Source organism: Ammodytes marinus (assembly GCF_949987685.1).
Source record: "Ammodytes marinus genome assembly, chromosome: 15".
NCBI lineage: Eukaryota > Metazoa > Chordata > Actinopteri > Uranoscopiformes > Ammodytidae > Ammodytes > Ammodytes marinus.
This window is the reverse complement of record NC_137219.1, coordinates 5977926-6005714: the sequence shown is the minus strand read 5'-3', so window position 1 is coordinate 6005714 and position 27789 is coordinate 5977926. Positions and strand designations below refer to the sequence as shown.

The following is a 27789-nucleotide window of genomic DNA, read 5'->3' as shown; positions in this document are numbered from 1 at the left end:
CATTTTAAAGTTGTGCAAATAATAAAAAATAAATAAATAAAATAAAACTCAAAACTAAAAGCTGGGTTGTAATGAAAAGGAAAGTGTACCGGAGCATTTGGTCTTGAGTCCTCCGTGCAGGGCGGCCTCCTCGTGGTCTATGGGCTGACTGGACAGAGAGAAGATCCAGATCTCAGCCACCTTCCCCAGCAGCTCCTTCTGATGGCTGCACAGAGGCAGCACCTGGCCGCCCTCCGTAGGGTGCTGCATCACCTGGGAGAGGAAGGGACAAAGAAGGGAGGGGGGGGGGCAAAAGAGAAGTCAAGTCGATTCACTTTATTTATATAGCACATTTATAAAACAACACCAGTTTTTCTTTTTTTACAATGTGTTTGAGTTTTCCATTTTCTTAACAAATGAATTAAAAAAATTATAATAAAAAATTATAATACAAATAAATAAAAAGGAAATATATATATAAAAATAAAACATATACACACATGCATACAGACATGTAAAAAAAAGAATGAGAGAAGATAATAAGAAAAAGTATGTACTGTATATTTAAAAATTCCCAATACAGTTTCTAATTATTATCAATGATATAATATTTGTGTAATGTCTGTTAATACATATCCAGCATCCTTTAAAAACAACACAAGGTGATCCAAAGTGCTTTCCAGTCAAAGGCAGGTAAATAAATAAAAAACTGCCTAAGTAGAAACACAATAAAATAAAGTAAAGTGGCCCTCAACACTCCCTGCCCTTTGCAGACGTTAACAATGTCAGAGAAATTGTTGTTGAGGTTGTACTTTCCATTTTTAGGACATTTTCCAAAAATGCAGAGGCCGCAAGTTCTCCACCTGCAGTCAACTCAAGATATTGTGGCAGCAGTAAAACACTTCTTATATGGAGGCGTTCGTGGTGTAGTGGTTAGAGCGCCCCCCCAGTAGAGGTTCAGTCCTCAGAAGCAGCAGACTACGGTTTGTTCTCTCTGTCCCATTTCTTCCAAACTATCTAGTAAAAAGCATAAAATGCCCCAAAATAATCTTATAAAAAACAAACACTTGTCATATTTGAGAGGGGCATCAATCTCCAAATCTAATTGACATCATTATGTGAATAAAGGTTTAAGAGGATGAGTCTGACTTCCAACATAGAAATAGTGTGTTACTGTCATGATCTTAATTTCATTTTTGTTGTGGTTGTTGTTCTTGACCTTTCTCCTGCTCTGCTCTGCACTGTAGCCTTCTAGTAGTATTTACTGAGTTAGAGACACAGTGTCTCATTCTGGACATATTTTAACACTCCAGTGATTCAGACTATGATGACCCAGGTCACTTGAGGACAGCACCGCCCCTAAATCTGAATGAGCCTTCAGCAGTTTAAACTGTATCTTGTGTGGTATGTTAAGCCTGTTTGAATTCTTTAAGTGAAACAGCGAGAGAAATCATTTCGTTCTTGTGGTTAACTCTGTGTTTTTCCGTTTTTTTCCCCCTCTCAAAGGCACCATATGCTTTCTCTCTCTACCTTTCTCCCTCTCTCTCTCCTTCTCTCTCTCTCTCTCTCTTATTCTCTCTGACTCTGACTCTTTCCCGCTCTCTCTCTCTCTCTCTCTCTCTCTCTCTCTCTCTCTCTCTTCTCTCAGCTGCTGAGATGTTCCCTTAATAAGCCCCACCGAGCTTTGCCAGCCATATGGGAACCCCTTAGTGTAACAGAATCATTTGCACTGGAAAAAAGAAAATATTAATCCGAAGATTATTCATGTATTCTAGGCTTTCTTTAAAATTTACAAGAAATCATGTGGTATAACATAAATACTGTATATATATATTTTTTTATATTATTTTCTTCCTTCAATTAGGATTATTAAAACGAAGGAGGGTTTTGTTTTGTACCGAGAAGAAATTAAATTAGCATAAGTCTTTGCAGGATAAAAGTCACACACTAATTAAAGGGCAAAGTGGTGTATTTAAAACGGCTTTTTCTTCTGCTGTGTGATTCAAAATGTCAGGAGTCATAGCTCAAGAGGCACGTCCGAACCCCCAGGAGAAGGAGAGGACAATGTCTTCTGGTAAATGTCAACCTGCACTTCCGAAATCCCCTTTTTTCTCATTATATTTTCACACCCCGGTTCTGACACTAACGGCAACCAAGAGCTGACGCTTTTTTTCTGCTCCTTCCTGCCATGAGACTTCAAGACACACAAAACTCACTCACCATTCATTTGAGGTGAGCATATCTGGACTATATAAAAAAAGTATTCTTTGCACTGATGGTCTCGTCTGCTGTTACTTCAGAGTAAAAATAAGACTGTTTCAGAAATATGTATAAACATAAATACCCTTTAAACATAGACCTACATGGCATAGTGTGTGTATTACCTCGGCCATGTCAATAGATCCCACAGCCAGGGTCTTGTAGCCCAAGATGGTCCGGTTCTTGTACCTCTTCCGCCTTTGCAGCAGGATCTGCAGCTTGTTTCCTTCTCGCTTTAAGAAGTGAGGGTACTGAAGGGGGGGGGACACACCGAAAAAAGTACAATTTACTCATGTAGAATTGAACTTGCAGCTTTAAAAAGGCACATTGTGGAATATTGGAATATTGAAGTATTTAGCGGCCTATTCGCTATTACATAGGGATATTATACCCCCTTTACACACTGCACCTTTAAGGCTCAGGTGGGTGATTTTCTACTTTTTTCGTCATGTCAACAAATCCCATAAATGAGACCAAAACTAGCATTTAAATTTACTATTTTACAAAAACTATTTGTGCATTTAACACACATAGCTCTGTTGTTGTTGAAAACAACTATCAAAATACCATTATTGAGACGAACTGTTGCACTGGGTGAAATATTTCTTCTTGAACTATCCTGTTGCTGTTAATAATCACTACAGCACCAAATCTGGGGCTGAAATTATCCCTGCTCCTGTTGTTAAAAACTAATTATTTATCTAATATTGATTTAAATGTAGCATCAGCTTTTGTCATAACTAATATATAATAATTGCTATAACAGGGCGGAAAATGATGCATCTCATTGTTCAGAGCCAGAAGGTGATAGAGAAAATGGTTCTTTTATGATGATCTAGCAACACGTTGTCCTTTCAGCCAGAGAGACCTTCATATCTCATTGACATCTATTGTACATTGGAGCGGTAACCATGAGAACAGGTGTAATAAAACACATCCTACTCAACCCTGTAACATCCAACTTCAATAAACACACACACGCGAACACACACACACACACACACACACACACACACACACACACACACACACACACACACACACAAAATCAGCAAATGCACAATTAAAAACTAATAGAAATGGTTTATTTGGCACAAATTGTCAGCCTGTAAATATCTATGTGTAACCAAACAGCAACATGGTGATACATAGCCTAGGCCTATATCTCTTTTTTAATGTCTTTACCTGCAGTGAAAAGGTGAGTGCCAGGTCCGTCTCCACAGACCCACTGGGTGGCAGCACTATCTCATGGGACCTCAGTATCCGTTTGGAGCCCTGTAAAAAAAAAAAAAAGGAAGAAGAAAAAAAGTGTTGCTTTGTTTAATTTAGTAGGAGCTTTTTCTCTGGAAGAATTCTGCATCTGTGCTGTTGTGATTCGCTCTGCTGCAATGGGACTAGGCATAAATAATTCAACAGGCTTCAACACATTTAAAATGAAAAAACACAGTGTAGTGTTTTTGCATGTGTTAAAACCTTGACTGAAAACGTCATGTACTTCAAAGTGGATAGCTATACAACACTATTTTGCATTTTCTTGTTAAATGCATTATTTGACCAGCTGGATTTTTCTTAATCTGAAAAATGTCTATAACAACTTGCTTTTGACGGTGGGAAAAGAAGAGAAAAAAATTAAATATGGATTAACAATGGCTCAACAGTAAAATATTTAACCACTATGGCTTGTCTTATGCCTGTAATCAGGGCAGTTATTGTCTGTCTGTGTGTGCCTGCCCGCTCTGTTGTTGATGCAGCATACCTGTATTTTAACCGCTATGACCACAGAGATCAGCTCTTTATCAAGCTCCCTCATCACGATTAGCTTCTTCAGAGTCAGAGTGCACAACCTGGAGAGAGAGAGAGAGAGAGAGTTAAAGAGACAGAGAGAGAGAGAGAGAGGGAGAGGGGGGAAGAAAGAGAATGTTTTGTTTAGCGCTGAAGGTGTGTTCTTCAATACATACAAACAAATGAGTCATTCACACAAAAATACCCGGCCATGTATTCATTATAGAGCGACAAGTTAACACTTTGCAACAATGCAAAATTGAAACCCTTGAAAACGTGTATGGACACATTCATTAAAAAAAACTGCTGCATAGCGCTGTTAGAAGACACAAAATGCTAATGGACCATGAAATAACAAATATAAGGTGGTAGGATGCCTAGAGGTAAAGAGGGGCCGACCAGCAACCATGAGGTCGCTGGTTTGATCCCTGTGTTATTTGTAGAACTAGTGGGGGCTGGTATTACATCTACGTTGCCCACTATCTCTACCATTGTGTCATTGAGCAAGGCACCTAGCCGCAAACTGCTCCAGGGGTGCTGTACTATGGCTGACCCTGCGAAAAGAGGAATTTCAATGTAGCAGTTGACTAATAAAAATAACTTAACTTTAGCAAACACACCATTGGATTTGTTTTACTCTAAACTCTAAATCCGGAATTAGTCAGGCTCTAATTATCCCGTGGCGATGGAGGAAGACTTGGATCAAGATCACAGAAACTTTAAAACACTCCTACACTTGTTAGTGAGCAGCAGGCTGAACTAAAGCCTAGTAGCAGACGGATCTGTGCCAGCCGAGCAGAATAGTAACACTGAAGCAGGATTGTGGCTGTGGGCAGCCCCGGTGGCATTGTTAGGGCAGTGTGTGTGTGTGTGTGTGTGTGTGTGTGTGTGTGTGTGTGTGCGTGCGTGCGTGCGTGCGTGCGTGCGTGCGTGCGTGTGCGTGTGTGTGTGTGTGTGTTAACAACCCTGTCACGATTTGTTGAGATACTTGCTCCCACAGACTAAACTTAAAAAAAAAAAAAAATGTTTCTCTCTCTGTCTTTCTTTCTAAAAAGAGCTTTTGTTTTGAGGCACTCTCTTTGGTTCCTTTGAGCAAATCATTCAGGAGAGCTGCTCTGAACAGACTGCCTGCTCACAATCTGGAGGCCTATTTTTCAACAATCCATTTATCATCCGGCTTTTCCCTTTTTTCCTGCTAAATTAAAACAGTGATGTAATGGTGCTGCTGGTTAGAATGACATCATTGCTACTTTATTCTGGGGCCACGACAACACAGCATTGAATGCCTTTCTGCAGCAGGAATGGGCTATTCAATCATGAGAGATGTTTGGCTATTTTGCTTCTATAACATGTCTTCTTTCTTACTGGTTTAAATAAAAGGTCCAAAATGTAGATGTGAGAATCTTAACTTTTAACGCAGTTTACATCAACTAAACTTTCCATAATGATTCTCAGCACTATTCTGGAGGTTATTAATGAAGGATTTGTTCATAGGTTGTTAATAGTCTTATTTATGATACATTTGGTTCTTTAAAACATGCAGATAATGCATTTTTAAGACATGTACATAGTATTTTTTTATTTCTGAAATGAAAAAAGCCTGTATCCATAGTTACGTAAAAACTAATTCAACACTTACATGGAACTGTTCTGAATAAATTATAACACAAGAACAATTGTTTAAATGTAGGTTATCAACTGGCAAAGTTTCATGATGACATCTAGAAGTGAAAGCTACCCTAGTCACCTGCAGTGTCTAACCATAACACATTAATACACAGATATCCTGTGTCATGTAGGGTATGGACTGAGGGCTTGACCTTGGATGAAATTTAACTCCTTAACAATTCTATTATTTTGAGAACTGGAGGCAAAAACACTGACACATAAACACATAGGTGAAACACCAAACGAAAACTAAACAGTGTGCCGACTGAGTGACACTACGCTGTGTATGGATCCATCCATCTCGAAAGGATAACTTGTTAGATAAGCAGCGATGCCAATGGCATGTTTGCAGAAGCCCCGAGCATTCTCAATGAAGACCTTTCTCTCCTACAGCTGAGACACGACCCAAGACATCCCAGGCACAATGGACATAAAGCCGGTGAAGGGCTCGCATTGTCTACGTCCTGCTCTAACGCAGACAATACACAGCATTCTTGTAATCCTGTTCTGTATTCTGCCATGCTCCCCCCATTGGGTTCCAAGCCCACTAAACCATCTATTTCAGTTATGCTAGGTGGCTGGATGTTGGTTTGCGTAGGAAGAGGCAGCTAAATGATATCATACAGAGAGCTATGCTGGAATGTCACTTATCTTTTGGGCTTTGTAGATCTTTTTATATCTGTCATAATGGGTTTATTGTGCAGTATTGTGTTCTAGGATCTTAAATTTCTCCCAAACAAACAGCACTTAAAATATATATTTTTTTCTTTTTAGTAAATGTATAGAACATTCTAAAATAATACAAAGTAAAACATTAAAGCAATAAAAAGAAAAACAAAGGAGTTATGCAGTAGCATATAAGCAACAATAATCAATTTACAGCCATCAGTGTCCATGATATATAACTCGTCGGCTATAACAAATCCACCCATTTGGACAAAACAAGAACAAAAATGTTTCGGAAACAGATGAACCAAAACCGTCAAATGAAACACCAATTAATTTGCAAGAGGATCTGTACTGACCCATTTCTCTTTGGTTAGTGGCATCACGTTTTTTTTTACAAACGGAGATGAGTACAACTTAAAAGTTGATGTTTTTCTGATATTTTGGACATACCAGTGACATTTTCCAACCCAAAGGTTCTTGATATTTTGGTCTACAAGAGCTCAATATTGACCTGCCCCTTGAAACAGGCTTTTTGGAGTATCTTAACATAATGATAGCATTCTTTATGAACAACTGAAAAGCTGTAACTCTATTGGTTGACCCACCTCCAATGACATGTCAGAACAAAGAGGGAATATGTTTAAAACAAATTCCTTCTGGATTCATCTAACAGCTGAAACCCACTTTTTTGTCTGTGGAATCACTTCTGAAAGGAGAACATCAGACCGTTTTTTCAGATATTTCTTAAAGACACTTTTAAAACACACGTGTCTAAATTGCAAATATACTGTACGTTTGCACCATTGTACCTCCCCCCGTGCCCAATGCAAATTGCGTCAGGTGCCTCTCTCAGTGCAGAGGGTGGTGTTATGGTATCTACCCTGAAGATGCTTTGTAACAGCTAAACCAAGCAGGAGAAATAACTTGTGGTGCTAAAAACCATCCATCAACTAACCACACATAGTTACAGCAGATGCCACACATGGATGGGCCACGTCAAGACAAAGGTTTTGTTTCACTGCTCTCTAACCCACACACAGATCAGTCAGTGGCTGCACTGAACAGGGGTGATAAACACACCAGGACTCCACATTACGCCTTCTGGGTCACAATGCAAGTCCTGACAAATCGCTGGTGTCACTCAAAGGATAAATTACTAACAGAGTAACACTTGGGTGGGAGGAACAATGAGATACATGGAGAGATGAGACATTTACACCTTTTAAACATCTAGAATGTGTCTCAAAAGTATCCTGACGGTAACATGGCTCTTGTGCTTTCTATTCTATAACAATCACCATGAGGCATGACGTCTTTTTAGACTTAATGGTATATAACTGGTTAACAAAAAAAAAATGTATATGACATCACACTTTTATCGTTAAGGAGAATCCCTGAAGTTTGCTCTGTTCCTTCACTAGTACACAAATAATTATTTATCAGAACAATACAGCCAAGCACAGGATGTATTCTACTCAACAACTGCTGTCTTTTTCCACACTGAACCCAAGTGTGTGTGTGTGTGTGTGTGTGTGTGTGTGTGTGTGTGTGTGTGTGTGTGTGTGTGTGTGTGTGTGTGTGTGTGTGTGTGTGTGTGTGTGTGTGTGTGTGTGTGTCTGTGTCTGTGTCTGTGTGTTCGCGGGCTGAAACGCAGAGAAGCACACAGCTGCTGTTTTGGCGCTGCAGCAAGGAAACCAGTTCCCTGCCCTGTATCCTAACCACAAACCCATAGAGAGGCTTTGCCAAAAATCCTCATCCAGGGCCCAGGACAGCGCAGATGCTCTGGTGCAAAGGCCAAGGGGAGGACCAGGCAGGCCATCATTATGGGGCTGTTTTAGCACGCAACACCATCACTCACAATCACTTTACTAAGCCAAGGACAACAGACCAACGCAAATCTGTTTTGGTGTCAGTGACGCGGAGACAAATCAACACATGTAAACACACACAAGAAAGCTGGTATCTGAGCTGCCAAACCACCAAAACTAAGGGGGGGGGGGGGAACACCCAGTTACAGTTTGTCTTCTTTACTCAGCATGTACATTTATTGTATTGCAACTTGGTCTACCATTTGTATTAACAAACTGCTCCAGGGGCGCTGTACTATGGCTGACCCAGCGGTCCGACTCCATCTAAAGTGTGTTAACTTGAGAGGATATGCGAAAAGAAGAATTTCAATGTATCATGATTCTTTGGGTGAAACCAAAGCAATTGCATGTAAAATCAAACATTCAGCACCCCTCCTTATAGCCAGAATAGAATGATCCTTGTTTCATAACCACATTTTGTGAACATTCGACTGTGAGATTAGCAGTTGAATCGGGCTCCTTCCATGTTATCATCGAATAGTCGACTACTCTGGGTCAACTCTACTCAACTACATCTTCTGCTCCTGCTACTTTCACCATCCATACTAATGCCATAGCTTTCCTCAAAGCCACTACTACTGCTACTTTTGCCTATGCTGTTACTGTTGTATTTCTAAATCAAAGTCAAGTCACCATATATTTCTACAGCCCAAAATCATAAATCATTTGCTCCAAAGGACAAAATGTGTTTTTAGCAGTTGTTGTGAGGCGAATGTTAAAACAATGGCAGTGTGTGGTAATGGATGTCATGTAACATGATCAGTATGTAATATTTACCATGTTCAACATGTGCTTTGTTTGGCGTGTATTAGGTTGCTAATATTTGCATGTCAGCAAATATATTATGTAAGGTAATACAGAGAACAGTGTATGGGTATGTGAATGTGCTTTGTTTAACAGGTATTCAGTTGATAAAGCAAGCTATTGGACACACTGCCATTGTGACATGATGATGTAAGCTAAAAAATCACCAAAATGATAATAATCCGTCTTCAGAGGGACATGATGAATGTATATTAAATATCACAACGATCCATCTGGTAGTTATCAACAATTCTCCAAAAAACAAGTGTTAACCTGGTGGTGGCGCTAGATGAAAAGTTAATTGTCCCAAAGGAACCGGTTCTACAAGACATGACACCCCACACCCAAACCCAACCGTCGCATTTCTGGTCATTGATTTACTATAGTCTATTGACATGCTGACACTGAAGGAAGACAGATACTAAGATAGTATTTCAAGACCAACATGAACCTCAAAACTATTTAACTGAATAGCAGAAATACTGCTGATATTTTATCTCTATGCAAAAAAAGGACAAAAAATTTTTATTCAGTATCCCAGTTTGTTCACAAATTGTTAAACTATTTTTATTTAAATGTGCTACGAGGAACTTTTTAATTTTTCTAAAACAGTCTAATTTTTCCTCTGATGATCATAAATAACATGTAACAGCAAACGAGACCATCAATGCAAAGAATTAAATTTTTTAATGCCTTTGTGATCGGTACGCTCACCCAGGACAACCTGGTATCACGCCGAGGCGTCACTTCCAGACGCATGGACCGGCGGCTCTATTTCACGCCTTGCCTGACCAGGGCGGCTCTATTACACGCGCACCTCCCGCCGTCCAAATGAACGGAGGAATAGTCTAAATTAACGGAGGAATAGCACCAACAGGGGCCGACATGTTCTCCCAGGGATAGCACGACATGTTCTCCCAGCATTTCAATACTATCTAGCTGCAGCCCCCTCGGTGGTTAGGGTTAGGGCAAGGGGACAGGGAGAGGTTATAATATAGATAAAACATTGACGGAAAACCGCGGCCGCCATCTTGACTACGGAGGTGCGCGTGTAAAAGAGCCGCCCTGGTCAGGCAAGGCGTGAAATAGAGCCGCCGGTCCATGCGTCTGGAAGTGACGCCTCGGCGTGAGATCGGGTTGCCCAGGAACTACAGCTGGCGTAGTAAAAATACTACCGCTTTTGTCCAAAGGGGGTGCAAGAATTAACACAAACTGAAAGTTCCTCAGAGCACCTTTAAATATCCCAAAAATAACAAAAGCACTCATCAAATTATTCTATAAAATCTTAAATTGTTATTCATAAGGGCTAGTGTAAAGGTTCAGTTACGTCTATTTACAGTGAGGTGGAACATTAGCGCCCCTGTTAGCCCTGCTGCACCGAGCTGCATCCATAAGGAGACACCCCACACTTCACTTCACACTTCACACTGCCACTTCCTGCTCTTCTGCTCCAGATCTCACACACACACACACACACACACACACACACACACACACACACACACACACACACACACACACACACACACACACACACACACACACACACACACACACACACACACACACACACACACACACACACACACACACACACACACACACACACACACACACACACACGCACGCACACGCACACACACACACACTGAGGCACTTTAAATAGATGCTCGAACACAACATAAGTATTGCGTTAATAGTGTATCAGATGTCACGAGAGGAGGCATATTAAAGCCTCCAATGCAGACCAGTGCATTTAATGTGGTTCCGTCATTCCTAGTCGTGCATCCTGACAAAAAAAATAGGTAAAATTTCAGGAACTTGTGCTTCTCTGACATTGATACTGTACCGTTCAAAGGCAGCTACACCTTTCTGTACTTCATGGCCAGATTGAGTTTGAGGCCAAAGTGGAAAACACCGGATATACTTAAAGGTCAGAGCAGTGAACATTTTCTAAGTTGTGTTCTCATAACTGAATAAACAAACTGTCCTCAGAGGAAAATTGGAAACAATTTGTGCTTCGATTTATGATGATAGAATTATTCAATAATAAGAATTACATGTAGAGTAAATATGTTTTGTGAACTAACTGCAGGGTCTGCAAATGTAAACAAACCCCCTCTCCTCTGAAACTGTGTAGTGCACCTTTAAGGATTTACAATTATACATCTCTGGATTGTTTTTGATTGCATGCCACAGCCAAGCTCAGAGAGGAGTTGGTCATATAAAGTTACAGCCTCTGTCTCTCCACTGGGCTGTAACAAGATTGTTAGGGCTGTTTCACTTTCAGGGAAAACCACATTTCAGTGGTAAATAACAAAGCCTTCAGGTTCTTCTAAGAGAGAGGAATGGTCATGCTTTGTGAGAGTTTCAATCTCAGAAAGAAAATCCAATTTTAGGGAATCTGCTGGAATGAAATTGAGTTCAGTCCAAGCTCGCTATGTGCAACAACATTACAGGGCCGAGCAAACAGAGGAAAATCCTTTCAGGGCACTCACAAAGCACAGCAGACCTGACACACACCTGAACTCCAGCACTCCCACTACCTGCAGCTGGACAGCAGAATGCATCAAGGTAATGTGTATTTTTCAGCATTTCCTGAAATTATTATTATTATTGTCAGCTCCACCATCTAGCAGGTTTTTAGCTGATTTGAGAATCCACATTATTCCAGCTCTCTTTCAGAGCTATATCACACAGTGTGGTTTTCAATTGTTGTAAAATATTCCCCCCTATGTTTCGTGGTCTGTTCACTGCAGAGAAAAAGCCACACATGTCAGCAATCCATGCATGGCTTTGATTCATGTTTTGGGGATTGTTTTAATGCTGAAAAAAAAGAAAAAAAAAATGTTTCCGCACAGCTGTAGGCCAGAAGGAATGACTTCCCTCTGCACAACATAATTGTAGGCTACTTCCTCGTGGTCCAATCGCAGCTCAGTCTGAGAAAAACAATATCAAAGAAACAGGCACAAGTATCCCCACAACTGAATGGTTCCACAGAAAAGTATATGGCTTCAGATTGTATGAACTGTTCGCATGCTACAATGCTAAATACGATAAACTAACATATTAATATGCTACTGTAATCTAAGCTTTTGAGGAAACTCTAGATAGATAGATAGATAGTGAAGAAATAGTTGCACCACTTGAATTTTGTCAATTTAATTAATAAATGGCCACAGCAGCGGCCTCAGTGAATCCCGAGCATGACTGTCACTATTTAGGCTCACTCTTGTTTCTGTCTGTTCATGGATTCACACACAGCGACCTTCGTGTCACTTTGATGTCCCCACACTTGACCGCTCCCAGAGGCTGAGTCAAGCTCAAAGCAAGAGGAGCAGCAGGATCTCATTACCTCTAATATTTGAAACACAAGACTAGCAGTAAATCAACAGATGCAGCACATAAAGCAGTCACACACACACACACACACACACACACACACACACACACACACACACACATCCACAGACGCACACATGAACACAGGGCTGACGGGAAAGGGCTGGGGGGTGCTTTGGGATTTGTTGATGTGAAGCTAACACATTAATGGGTCCAAACTGACCACTCACAGTCTTGATGCGTGATAATGCCTTCGTAATTCAGACATCATGGTTTGCTGCTCATAAACTGCATGCAATTTCTTGGGATTGCCATGGAAATACCCCCCCCCCCCTCCATTCCTCCTGGATGTAGGTTAAGATGCAACCATCAGTTATTAATAAAGTAAAGCACATGCAGACACAGTGCATGTGTGTGAGTGTGTGCCTGTATGTTTATGGCTGGAATGCATAAAAGGTACAGTGTGTAATATCAGAGTATTTAGCAGCATCTAGTGGTGAGATTCTGGATGCAATGCTTCTTTGCTAACCCCTCCCTTTCGGAGAATTGACAGAACTATACTGTGGCCTTCAAGAACAAGAAGCTAGTTACTAAAGATGGCATCATCCACTGCAGCCTCAAGTCTTTCCACAATATCAAGTGATGAGGTGAAGATGTATGTAGGTATTTATCTATAGTACTTATTGTTTGTCTTCCAATAGTTGTATTTCTGGTGGACACCCACGTTATACATGATTTACAATAAAAAGTGAGGCCGTTTGTTCATTCGTTCATTGTGTGCTACTGTAAAATAAAATAAAAAATAAAATAAAAAAAAACATGGTGATGCAACATGGCGGCGTAGCCTACCATGTTGTGTAAAAAATAAATTCTACACACTGTACCTTTAAGAAACAATTTTGTGTGTGTCATATTGATGCATTCCTTCTGTTCGGACATTTCCATGTGAGTAACTACAGTCAGAAGAGCTGAGGCATCTACAGACAGACTCCACAGCATAATTGCACTACCTCATTTATCTAGTTTTATGAAGCAATTTATGAGTTTCTCTCCGTGCTTTGCAGTCTAACTATCGGCAAACAATGTCATTTAGAAAATAAGCCTATTTGGAAAATGCATGTATATAAAAAAATATATAACTGCTTTCCAATAGCTTTCTGATTAGAAACAATATAACTCAGTGACAGTAATTTGGAAACTCCAGTTAATGCATTGGACTCACAGACAGTGACTCATCAAACCTATGTGCCTGCTGACTTGTTAAAGCTGAGCAGTGTTTTGCACCACTGCCCAAGGCTGATAGATAAGACGCTTCTCAGATGCTTAATTCCCAAAAGCCGTTCAAAGAAATTGCTTGTGTGTCAGCCCAGTAATTAATGATGTTTCCTTTAAATGTTGCCACAAGTCTGCATGGATTACTCTTGCGCTGTGACAGGAAAGATGTGAAAATGCAAAGTACCCATCCCTTTAGCGGTTGCATTAAGGCCAGAAATTGATGCTTAATATGCATCTTCCCCTGCAGTCTGTACATTTATAAACATGACCATCAATTCTGCATCACCTCATATTACTTAGACGCCACACTGTTGTGGTTGTCCATTTAAAAGCTGGGTTTCCTTCAACCACAGCTCCAAATACAAGTCCTGTGTTAAAGCTATAGTGCGTAACTTTTTCGTATACAGGAATGTCGGTTACATTAAAACCATCGGCAAACAAGTTGACACAAAGCTAGTGTTGCCCATCCGACAATGGCGCAATGGCTGAAAGACACTGGACTTACAGCGCTCACCAAAGGCTTATCTTATTAACATTATATGCACTGAAAGTGTTGTTGTCCCGCATTATAGCTGTAATGTTGCTGTTACTGTTAATGTTTCCAGTGAAAAAACATAATTTTGGTGGTTATTAACCTTGGTCAGGAAATGTCCTTTGCTGTTCTTACCTCCTGCGGTCTGACACTGTGTTGTTCCATAATTAATTAACTTGTTATTGTAGCCATTTTTGTTTGTTTATCAGTTTGTCTGTGCATGAATACGTTTGTGATTAACTAAAACATGTATCTCTAAGAGAAAGTAGAGTGTATTTTTTCAGGATATTTAGAGTGTTTATTAAAATGTTTGTTGTATGTGGTTGTCTATTCTCTAATCTTAGATGTGAATATAATCATGGTTAGTCAACATCTTCACCCTGAGCCTTCCTGCATCTGCCTCTCATGCGGCCAGTATCTTTCCCCACGTGTGTGAATGTTGGAAAGCTGAAGTGACCTAAATTCCATGGTCTCTTGGGGTTCTGGAAAACCAACATCCTCCAATCTACCTTTCTCTCACTCTGGCAACCATTGGCTTTCCCTTCTCTCTCTCTCTAACTCTCTCTCTCAATTCAATTCAATTCAATTCTCTCTCTCTCTCTCTCTCTCTCTCTCTCCGATTCCAACCATTTCACATTTTGTGACTCACTGTGAAAAAACGTCTTCAGGGACCCACCAAAAAGCTCCAGAAAATTGAGTGTATTTTTTAGAAATGCCTTTATTTTTTATTTTATTTTTTTCAAACGACTAAGAGGAAACTTGGAGCTGGGAGTATTTTTTTCCTGCCAGTGAATGAAAAATGTCAGCTGTGAGCTATGGCACCGGCACAACAACCCATAAAGAAGCAGTATCACTTTCTCCATAACACATTTAAAAGGATTGTAAAAGGTTTCGTAAACAATTAATCAGAGCTGAGCTTAACTGCATTTTAATGCTTCGATGTGGGGGTATTCAGACATAACAATATATGGTAATTTTGACCCAGTAACAATGTCATATTTACAGTTATGTTGGGTGGGTTACTTTTACCTATTTTTTCCAATGACCTCAACAGTTACCGGATCTCAAACTCACTGAAGACCTGCAGGAAAATGTGTGCTGAAGAGACAGCTGCCCTCCATTATGTAACAATTCAATAAGAATACGCTTGTATTTCCATTTAAAAAAACATGGATCCTGTCAAAAGTGAAGCCTGCACCTGCTCACTAAAAAATCATATACACATGTAAGTTTAAAAAAGGAAATCAACCCTCATCAAGCATTATTTTCTGTTGCATTCCGCTCACATCTGCAGATCTGCTGTGCTTAAGAGACGCTGATTGCTTTCTAGAGCCCCTTGTTAGAGTCCATTTAGAGATGAGTGATCATAATAACTGTGTGTTTATCTTTCCATGGAGCTGGTGGACAGTAATGAGGCAACACCGACTATTCATCACACCCTTTCAATTTAAGAGCGCGATTTGGTGAGAGAGAAAAAAAATCTCGCATCTGAACGCACAGTACGACGGACACACAGTAGACAAATGATGATGGGTCACTTTGCTGAATTATTCTCAAAACATTTCTAAATAAAAGATACATTTAGAACAGACTATATGATGAAAATATATACGCACACTAGTTACATGATAAATTGCCATAACAACTGTCACGATGGCAACTGGGACACATTCTGCAGTGTATGTGAAAGACACACTGTAAATACTGTAAGTGGATCTTCATGCATTCTCTGACATCAAAGTGGAACGACGCAGAAGAAGAAGCAGCAATGGTTAAATAGAAGAGCGCTATGTCCCCTCATGCCTGTTGCTCACTATAGGCCCAAACCCGAAACCTAAGATGCACACATTACATAGCAATACTGCATTCCAGCTACTTAAATACACATACATCTTTAAATACACATTACACAGTCAGGGGGTTGTCACTGCTTCAGAGCTCAGACATGCCATATGTACCAACACCTTATCTAACACCAGAGTCAACGGCTTCTCCGACCGAAACAGACAGATGATGAGGTGGCTAAACACAACGCATGACTGAGTTCTTTCAGTTGAGACACTTCTGCTTTGTTGAGCATTACAAACACAGAGAGAAGATAGACAAGAAAGTGAATGAGAAGAGAGATAGAGAGTTTAGATGGTACACTCGAATGCACACACACACACAATAACTGTGTCCCAAAAGCCCAACTACTGCTATAAAGTAAACACTGTAGCCTACACTAATGTAAAAACTGGCTATGTTTGGGCATTAGCAAAGTGAAACCCAGTAAACGAAAAATACTTAGATTGCTTACTGAAGTAAAAGTACTGACATATCAAGATACTCCACTTCAAGTTAAAGTCCTGCTGCCTCACAACCACTACACAAACCTGAATTGATTTCCTGTCACTTGGGGGTCAGCAGAATGTGGTTTTATCTCGGTTATTTTCCCTGAAAATAGTGGTTTACTGCTGCTGTTTGAAAAATTGGTTGATAAACGCAAATACATTGAACCAGAACATCTAATCAGAAACAATACGCTGAAGCAGAGGGTGGCATAGGCCTATTTGCTGGAAATAGCAAATTACTCATAATTATCGATCCATTCATGTTGAAACAAAAATACAGATTGTCACAACTTTAAGCGAACACAAAATATACACTTAACCTCAATTAAACCAAGACTTTGAGTTATTAATATTATAGTATTTAAAAAATCGCCAGCGAGACAAAAATAAGTGAAACTTGCTTGCTTTTAAGACCCTAAAATCTAATCAGTAATACAGATTTTCCTGCTGACCAAAGTGCATTAAATAGTTTGGAACAACCATCTATCAAGTCAACCATTAGTGGAAGTGCACATCAGGCTCTTCTCCCTCACTGGCTTTCAACGCTGAACTGTGGCCAATGACGGGCTGGACTCCAACACAAACCTCAGCATGGTGACACATTGCTGCTACTATTAAAAGTACCACCGTAGAATATCCTTTCTACATTATGAATTACATGGGTGGAAGAGCAAGATAGATAGATAGATAGATAGATAGATAGATAGATAGATAGATAGATAGATAGATAGATAGATAGATAGATAGATAGATAGATAGATAGATAGATAGATAGATAGATAGATAGATAGATAGATAGATAGATAGATAGATAGATAGATAGATAGATAGATAGATAGATAGATAGATAGATAGATAGATAGATAGATAGATAGATAGATAGATAGATAGATACTCAACTTTGAACAGGTTTCCAGAGGCTCTAAAAAGGTACATTTAAAGAGTACTTTGTAGTCACCCAATATAACCGTGAACCTACAGTACTTGTAAACTAAAGATGTGACCAATGTTAAGTGCTATGTCTTTTTAAACCTGTCAATATGCTATGTATCCTAAAAGAAGCAACTGTGTTTGATTAGTATCCTTCTTTTTTTATCGCCAAACTGTGCAGCGGCCAAGTGCTGAATTTGTAAAAAGCTATAAATTGATTAAAGTTTGAAACGGTAGAGAGTGATGATTAGACAATTTTCTTGTTTTTCTTCCCTCCTGTGGGTTGGTGTGTTCCCCGGTGGAGTGAGTCACGGGGCGAGTTGCCACTGGAGACTAGAGGACGGGGGGCAGTGGAGGAGTCTATGTGCTGGATCAATGCCCACACACACACACACACACACACACACACACACACAAAACCACTTGTCCTCCATCCCATAGCTTGGCTTAACGTCCATGCGGTTGAGGCAAGATTGTGACAGAGACAGAGTGAGTTAATATTGGGAGAGACACACAGCTAGGTAAGAAGGGAGAAAAGGAAAATGAAAGCTGTATAATGAGAAAGCGTGAGAGAGAGAACGCCAAAGACTGAAGGCGAAAGAGATCATGCACACGCACAGTCACAGCCCAGTGCAACCGTTTATTTGAGACCCTGCGAAAACAGATTTGTCTGCATGGATTTTGGTTTCAAACGTTGACATCTGCCAACCAACCTACAGCTCCCAATTACCTCAACTGACTGCAGATACACGCTCACAGCAGAAAGGTTACTCTGACAGGAAAGGTTACTTTGACTCAGTGAGGGAATATTTGTATTATCATTGTATACTATTATTTACTAGTATATACTTGTGCTCAAAGTATCAGCAGTAAAAATACTTTTTCTGCAGTAAAATGTCTCCAGTGACTGATATAGTATGAACTGTTATATAATTAGATTGTTAGTGCTGATGCAACAATGTATAAGCAGCATGTTACTCTATTTGTCCTTGATGACTTTCTTCAACGGGCGAAAAAGGGAACTAAAGCATCAAAAAAAGAAACCTTTTACTTATCTTAAAAAGGTGGTGTCAGCGATTCTGAAGAATGCTTGTGGTCAAAATGACCTTTTGTCAAAATAAGTGACTATCTCCTCATTATTTGAGTGTGAGATTTACTTTCAGCGCGCGCACACACACTAGACATGTAGTGGATTGTAAGGAGATATAGTCACGGATTTTGACAATAAGCGTTCTCCAGAATCACTGCCCCCACCTTTAACTAAAAATAACCTCAACTCATTACGGTTTTGTCCTTTCTCAACACAAGGTGGGCAGTTTTTGTTGAGGTTTTCATAGTTGATGCTGAAGTTGGCAGCTGTTTTGACCGCTGACGTCATTCCGTTGCTCCTCTAACACCCTTGAAAAAATGGCCTGGAAACCCCTGTCAGCACACTTCAAGTTAAACTTTCTTGATCCCTGTTAGGAAATGTGTCTTTTCGACCCTTCTTATCTACACAGTTGATAGAGGTGCAGCTATCTTCTAACTAATTCAGTCCAATACAACACTACTGCAATAAATCATCCGTTTGTATAATGTAGGCTATATGTAATATAATACAATTGTTTTAGAGAGGTGTGGTTTGAACTGTATGATCATTTTACAGGATGTAGTTTGCGGGCGGTTGAGCTGTAGTGGGTTACACAAATAGGTGTTCTGTTATTTAGTCTGACCTCATTAAAATGAATGGGAATGGTTGATATAAAATGCTGAATATTTCCTTTATAACACTGCAGCCAATTGTTGGGGTCTATACAGTTTATTGGTGAGTTAAGCACTTACGTAAATGAGCATGTAAGTAGAAAGCTAGAGTAAGCCGCTGTGGCCCGAGTGGGAGTTGACCCTCATCCACTGCCATATTCATTTGTACCCAATTTACTCACAGAGCTGCACGGGACAGGCCTGCAAACACCCTGATAACAGAACACACACATACTCTAGTTACAGCAAAAGGTGAAAAAGCTCCGAGCTGAGCTTTGCAGGCATAAGACACACACACACACACACACGCAGACGCACACACACACTGCTGCAAGGCTCTGCTCTGTCACTTCACTACAACGTCTCCCCACCCAGGCGGTAAATCCCACAGCTGAATATTGCATGAGCAGATGAGCGCCGGAGAGCCCCCGGCACACGTCTGAATAATAGGCAAGAAACTAGGCGGATTGATTATGGTGTGTGTGTGTGTGTGTGTGTGTGTGTGTGTGTGTGTGTGTGTGTGTGTGTGTGTGTGTGTGTGTGTGTGTGTGTGTGTGTGTGTGTGTGAGCCTAAAATAGATCTGAGTTTAACCTGTCAGATAACAGAACATAGCGTTGACAGGAGGATTATAAGTCTGTCAATGAATGTGTTCTGTATTGCAGTGTCCACACACACACACACACACACACACACACACACACACACACACACACACACACACACACACACACACACACACACACACAAACACACTCTCATTTCTGTCCCCCTCTCATTTCTGTCTAAAGCTTCAACCAGCAGATTAGCTTAGAATGTATAATGGAAAAAAGTTGGAAAAGCTAGCCTGGCTCTTTCCAAAGGTATTTTATATGATAGGTTAACATTGTAAACGTAAACTGCTAACAGCTAATTCAGGATGTTTGTATGGTGCCAAATCTACAAAATATAAACTTTAATGTAGACCACAAAAAAAAATACAGGGCTCAAGTTGTAGCACAGAGATAGAGTTAACCCAATCATATTTTTAACATTTTGATGGTACACATATTTATACCCCATAGTATCAAGGTCAACCAAAGACATATAAACAACACACACACACACACACACACACACCATGGACCCATATACCGTACAAGATAAAATCACACATACACGTTCTAACAGACTCATACACACACACATCTCCTCTTTGAAGTCGCTGAGTTTCTTACATAAACCTCTTCCCCTTGACACTTATGAATAATAAACAGACGACTGGAGCCAAAGTCTAAACTCCATCCTGAACGCTGCCCCGGCTTCATAATAAACCACGCTCATATTTACTCAATGAATCTGTGTCAGTAGATCATTAAGCTCTGAAGGCCAACAGATCGGCAGGGCATAGACGCAGCTCTGCGATCACCTTTTCACAACACAAGCATTCTGGCTATATTGTACAAAACAACTTGAACACAGTCATCAATTATCTGATTCCAGTTAATCTAGCTACAATTGTATCTATTTATTATATTCCTAATTTCTTGTGCATATGCCAATAAAACTTCCAGTAACACTTAAACTTTAAGTTAAGTTAAGTTATCTTTATTAGTCAATTTATACGAGGCACATTGAAAATTTGTCTTTTCGCATATCCCCTTCACTCCCCTTCACACTTCGGAGGGGGTCAGAGCGCAGGGTCAGTTTGGGGTCAAGTGCCTTGCTCAAGGACACAATGGTAGAGATGGTGGGCACCGTAGATGTAATACCAGCCTCCACTAGTTTTACTTTTAACACCCTCCTGTCCGGTGCCGGGGATCAAACCAGAAACCTCATGGTTACCGGTCGGCCACTCTTCCTCTAGGCCTATACATATTCTGTTTATAGTTTTATTTTATTCTATTCTATATTTTCTATTTTGAGCACAGTAATACGGAGTCTGCCACACCAACATTTCACTGCATGTATACTGTATGAGCATGTGACAAATAAAGTGTTTGGAATCTTTTGCATCTTGAATCAACAATAAGCTTTTTTGTCACGGAAGGAGTTGATGTGGAAACACAGTCTTGTCCCTCCACGCCATACACAAGAATGCAGTTAGCTGTTTGTGAGAGGAAATGGGGAGAATGATACTACTTCAAATTTTTATCTTTTTGGGGGAGGCACAGAGGCGAAAAAATGTAAACTTGGATTCTACCTTGGTATTTCCTAATTGGCTCTAAGGAAAATGCATAAAAGGAAGCCAACATGTCAGTGAATGTGTGCACATGAAAGATTAGGAAAAAAATTGAGAAATGCTTAATATCCGCAAGGGCAAAGAATGCTGGAATAAACAGTGTAACATTTGTTTGTTTCAGCTGCATGCATTTATTCATGAGAAGAAGAAAATTTACTTAACAGAGGGGCAAATGGAAAAAGGAAATGTATGAAAATATGAAAGGCACTTGGCACTTTTATGACACAATTAACTGCAGGGGAAGAAGAAGAAGAAGAAGAAAACATAATATTCCTGTAATTGCTTGGGTGTAAACAACCTGCAGTTTGTGTGCGTGCGTGTGTGTGTGTGTGTGTGTGTGTTTGTGTGTGTGTGTGTGTGTGTGTGTGTGTGCGTGTGTGTGTGTGTGTGTGCTTGTGTGTGTGTATGTGTGTGCATGAGACAGATAATTTACATTTTTAATTAGCACAGCAGGATACTAATGAGCACAAAAGGTAGCGTGCAAGCTTCAAAAGAATAACCTCCAGGGGTCTGAAACATGAAAAAATGTTGAACACTAAGTGGACAAAAATGTAAACTAAATAGTATTTGACAATAACTAAATAACGGCATAACTCTTAACGTTCAACAAAACAATGTTTCGATGTGGTTCTTACCAACTATAGTTACATGGGGAAAGGAGGGTTTGCAGGTTAATTTATCCAGAGACACTGCAGGCAAAACCATTGCTTTTTTTCAAGCACTTGTCAATTTTGAAAGGTTGGCTATGTTGCTTCCATAACATGTCTTCTTTCATAGTAGAATAAATACAAGGTTCTAAAATGTACATTAAGGTGTTTATTTTACTTAACCATGTCTGTTTGTGCTAAATTAGTTTTTTCAATACTCTAGTATTAGTCGTCAATACTCTAGTATTAGTAGTCAATACTCTAGTATTAGTAGTCAATACTCTAGTATTAGTAGTCAATACTCTAGTATTAGTCGTCAATACTCTAGTATTAGTCGTCAATACTCTAGTATTAGTAGTCAATACTCTAGTATTAGTAGTCAATACTCTAGTATTAGTAGGCCCGTTTTGTCCCTAACGTCCCGTTGACGGCTCAATAATTGACTGCTGATCTTTTATTAATAGAGGGAGCATTAGGCCACAGAGACACGTCTGGGGTTCAGTCTGCTCCCAGACAAAGCACCGCCGGCAACTCACAAGAGACAGACAGACAGACAGACAGACCCCTCCTCTCTCCCTTGTGTCTTACAGTTTGGCATCTGCTCAATGCTTCACTGTAACGTGTCTGTTTAATAAGACTCAGACACAACAGAGGTGTAGCAATACAGTCACGATGGCCATAACCAAAATGGCCACAGACACTAACATCAACCAGCAGAAAAGGAAGTTGTTCCTTTTAAAAAGCACAAAGTGTCTCGTGTCTAAAAAGCTGCTTTCATCAGAGAAGCCTCTCTATCCCTCAAAGAGGGCTAAAGATATCATCAAATCATACAATATAGTTATCTAACTATCAAAACTAAAATATCTCGTTATCTTGAGAAAGCCAATTCAAATAGATCTAAACTTGATTGCATCGCCTCATCTTTAGTCTGACAGAACAGACACAAAGACAGGAGAGAAGACAGCCATCGATCAAAATATCTATTTTTACATGAATTCATCTTTGATGCAGGCTGAATGAAAAGTTGTTGTGTTTAAAGTAGTGGTGGGCCGTTATCGGCGTTAACGTGCTGCATTAACGCAAGACTCTTATCGGCGATAAAAAAAAATATCGCCGTTAATCTCTTATTCCACCTCCTGTTCGGCTCAGGGGAGATAATAATAGCCGGGGGCCGTTGTTGACACTTGAGGAGCCTTTATTCTCTCACACACCCGCCGCTCTCTCTCTCCATCACTTGCCCACGACACAATCGGGTATTGGAACGCAGGGTGGGTGTGTGTGGCCACCGGTCGCCACGTGACTATAAGTTTCCAAGTTTTAAACACTTCTATCTCTTCAACGTCAACGTCACCGTACCCGAATCCTAAATATCCCCATAGCAGACGCTATATTTCATCGGGGGGGAAACTTTGTTTTGCGCCACAGTTCGGCCGTAATGCTGCTGCACACATACACACACACACACACACACACACACACAGGCGCACACACACACGCTGCATGACAGAGACGAGGGGCGCTACCAAAAAGACGAGAGGAGCGGTTGGAGCAGTTGGAGCGTTTAGAGACACATGCGTGCACATTTATTTACATAAAATCGCAATCGCAGTCATTTGTGCAGTTATGTAAAATGTTTCACTAAGGAAAATTACAGAAAAAGTAACGCACAGTGACTTTGATGAGTAACTTTAATCTGATTACTGGTTTGGAGATAGTAACGCATTAGATTACTTGTTACTGAAAAAAGAGGTCCGATGCCGGTAACGCGTTACTAAGTAACATCTTGTTGAACATTCATTCATCAGCGATTATCATAGTAGAACAGCTTCCTCAAGCAGTTTGTGATGCATGTTGGAAACAGGAGATGAGCCCCTGGTCTGATGCGCCACCTGGCTTGAGAAACACGTTCTCAAAGACTTACTTTGAGTCATTATTTAGGAGCACACACATATTATGAATGAATTCAAATGAGCCATTTTAATCTAGATTAATCTAGATTAATTCCAAAATTAATCTAGATTAATCTAGATTAAAAAAATTAATCTATGCCCACCTCTAGTTTAAAGTCAGTGTTGGTGACAAAGTATGGAAGGCCAAAGAGGACAGATTTAGAGTTGATTTCTACTTGATTATACAAGATCATAAAGTACATAAAAAGGTCAAATTACAACCTAAGGTAAAGTTCATGTTCAAAATAAGGAATGAAAATCAACAATGTGATATTATGAGACATTACGTAGTAACCTAAAATAGATACGACAGCAGTCTAGTGGGACTAAAAAATATAATAATTGTTATTAAGAAAAAAAAACTTCACTGGATCCACATTGAATAGTTTTTCCAACTGATAATTGAATGTCTTTCAGTGAATTTAAACAACATTAACTAGCAGACAAACCTTCTATAGAACACACAATGATCAATAGCAGTGTCCGTGTCCATCTCTATCTCTATCGTCTGTGTAAACTGGAGCCCAGGCTGGTGGTGGTTTATGGCCCTTAGTAGCTGCAGACAGCAGGGCAGCTGAAGGCAGTATAGAGCAGTATAGTATATAGAGGCTCATCCTCCAATAAAACGCTCTGCAGGGGAGATAAGAGTTATTGAAGGTTCACTCCAGCAGACACAGACCTTCAGCTCTGACTTTCCAGTTTCACTTTCCCTTCAGATTCTTCAAGCTGATCAGACGAACACGACTTTCTGCAATATGAGGACGGACTGACAATGAGATGAATTGGGCTATAAATAAAAGGTTTAATCTTGAAGTTTAATATTCAGAGCTTGGAAAACAACTGCTATATATTAGTCATTGTTGCTTTTTAATATGGTCGTCTAGACTGTTTCATTTTCGGGCCAAGCTTGCACTGGGACTGTATGGATGGTGATATCTGACAGTATAGATCCACCACTTTCTCAACAAATATTGAGATTATGACCATGAATTCTGGACCAGATGTCTAACAGATGAATACCAATAACCTTGGAGATGGACTGACTTTTCTTCTAGCACATCAATCAGGTCAAATTCTACTTTTGTTTTCACCAAAATACCATATCATTCCCTATCAGCTATCCTTTGTGTTTGCTTAAATAGTAACACTATATGAAGCCTAAAAGCACAGCATCTGGTGCTTTTTCAAAGAAGCGCTTCAACCTTCCAGAAAGGCAGCATTTTCATCCCATATACTCTGATTGAGACATCCAACAGCAACAACACTGTGTGCAAAAAGTACACCCTTCAATCATGTGATGCCTGCAACTCATCAGGAGTTTTTCTATTTCAACTCGCATTCACTCTCTGGGGGAAAAAAGCAATTTTCTCACACTCTCTCCTCCTGCCCTGACACACCCTTTTAAATGTATCTCCACTATTTTCTATAAACTGTATCATGACTCTGGTGTGTGTGCAACAGCCATTACACATCCAATGATGGCATACACACTCAGTTGCAAGCATTCATTCAAAGCAATCCAAAGCAGAAATAGACATTTTGGGAAATATGCATCCCTGGAAAGCTTTTGGAAGCTCTGTTTACTGGTCAAAACAACAGATTTGTAACCATTACATTTTTTTAAATTAAAGGTGCTATGAGGAACTTTTAAATATTTCATCTCTGATGAAAAAAATCCTTGCCTTTGTCATGGATATACTCACCCAGGAACAACAGCTGGTGTAGTAAAAACACTTCCGCTTTTGTCCAAAGGGGCAGCTAGAACTAACACAAACTGAAAGTTCCTTTATTATCTTGAAACCATAAAGGCTGCCGAAGCACTCTGACTCCGCTGTGTGTAACTTTGTCTTTAGTCTGCCAAAAGATTTGAGAAAGTTCGTGCCCCGGCTTTGGTTTTGTGCTCGTAATTGCTTTTTTTCTGTGTTTCCAAAAAAAGATTTCACATTAATTTTCTCTGATGATTAGACATTCGTTTGTTTCACACGCAGCCGAGTTATTTCTGGAGCTTACTGGAGAATTCTCTGAATCTGAAAACCCTAGTGAAACACACACATAACAAGCTGTTGAATACGGAGGAGCCATCCACAGAGAAAAGGCTTAATAATCAAATCTCCTCACATCTGCCCTCTGCCAGATAGTATCCTTGGCAGTGATATTGGAAGGAAGAGTGGAGAGAGAGAGAGAGAGAGAGACAGAGAGAGAGAGAGAGAGAGAGAGAGAGAGAGAGAGAGGACACTAGAGTAACACTGACGTAGTGGAGCTGCACACTAGAGCAGAAGAAATCTTTTTTTTTATGTATAATGAATAAAATCCATTAAAAATGCAGGGTGAGAAGATATGAGTTCCATTTCCTTTTGTCAAGCTCAGAGTAAGAGAGTGACCTAGAAAACAATTAAAACCACAATAGATAATGATACTGATTTTATCATCCAGGGAGATTTGTCTGTCTCTGGGGTTAAACAGAAGTATTCACATATCTTTGTTTATTAAAGTTATATTGCGTAACTTCTGTTTCCCCCATTCTGAGTAATAACAACAACACTTGTCACTGTCGGTGTATTTACATGATGTAAGCCTTTGGTGATCGTGCATGGATTTTTTTTCCATTCTCTAGCCCAGGTTTTTTGTTCAGCAGTAGAATCAACAACTGAAACACTTCTTGGGCGGTTCTACGGATTTTTCTGAGCTCCTGGGCCAGTGTCAGGGGGCTACACCAGTTTTGTAAACGCTGCTATACTGAGAAATACAGAGAGAGTTTTGTGGAGCTGATAGGCTTAAAAATTTCGTATCAACTAGTTGAATTTCACCGACATTCATTTATATGAAAAAGTTATGCACTATAGCTTTAAAGAGAAAAAGAGTTAAAAGAGAGAAGAGGTTAGTATGTGGGTTATGAGTTTGCACTGGGCGTCTGTGGTGAAACCAGCTGATGCAGAAAACAGAGGCTGACAAAGAAGCACCAAGCAGCCAGGTTTTGGCCAAGTCGTTGTGTCATGTTTTGCAGCTAAAGTGCAGAGAATCAGAATTCACTAAAGAACACAAAATGATCTGTGGCCTTTCAGAGCCCCGAGGGGGAAGCAGCAGCAGCAGAACGTGGAATACAAATGAGAACTTTATACGCAGCGATTTGCAGCACGCCGCCACACTCTGCCCCACCCACCATGACACACGGCTGGACACACACACACTTTAATCTTCACCATGAAAGAAAAAGCATAGCATCTGCAAGTGGTCTGGGCCCTGTGTGTGTGTGTGTGTGTGTGTGTGTGTGTGTGTGTGTGTGTGTGTGTGTGCGTGCGTGCATGTGCGTGTGTGTTCCATGTGTTCATATCCAGGACTTTGCAGCAAGACATATGTGCCATGTGTGGTTGCTTAGTTTAACAAGAAATATTCAAAACTGTCAGATGAAATTACTGAATAACATTTGCATAAGTTTGTTCCTTGAAAATATGTAAAGTGTAACGTACTGCATACTGTATATGAATCATACGACACTCCATTGACAAAAGTACGTGGACACCCAAGAGCTACTTAAACATGTTGCTGCTCACATTCTGAAACCACAGGTTTATTGTACAAATTCACATACTGATTTGCAGGGTGATTTCACATTATTTGATACGGTTGTCTAAATGTGTTTTGCATTTTGTGATTCATAGAATAGGCTTTGTGCACCTGCGACTCAGTATTTGAGAGTATTTGGAATATTCGGCCTGGCTCATGGTTCATCCCAAATGTGCTGGATGGGGTTTAGGTCAGAGCTTGGTGAAGGCCAGCCAAGTTATTATTACAC

At 40.1% G+C, this 27789-nt stretch overlaps 1 protein-coding gene across 2 annotated transcripts in view; it reads right to left on the bottom strand.

Moving 5' to 3' along the window:
• Window positions 1-27789, bottom strand: part of pacs2 (phosphofurin acidic cluster sorting protein 2) — a 58265-nt gene that overhangs the window by 18145 nt on the left and 12331 nt on the right. For both annotated transcript variants that reach the window (XM_080043033.1, XM_080043034.1), the window contains exons 2-5: window positions 3995-4082; window positions 3424-3513; window positions 2364-2489; window positions 90-252 (exon numbers count right to left, since the gene is read on the bottom strand). In XM_080043033.1, coding sequence (XP_079899159.1) covers window positions 90-252; window positions 2364-2489; window positions 3424-3513; window positions 3995-4082 — 467 coding nt within the window. The remainder of the gene's footprint in view (window positions 1-89; window positions 253-2363; window positions 2490-3423; window positions 3514-3994; window positions 4083-27789) is intronic.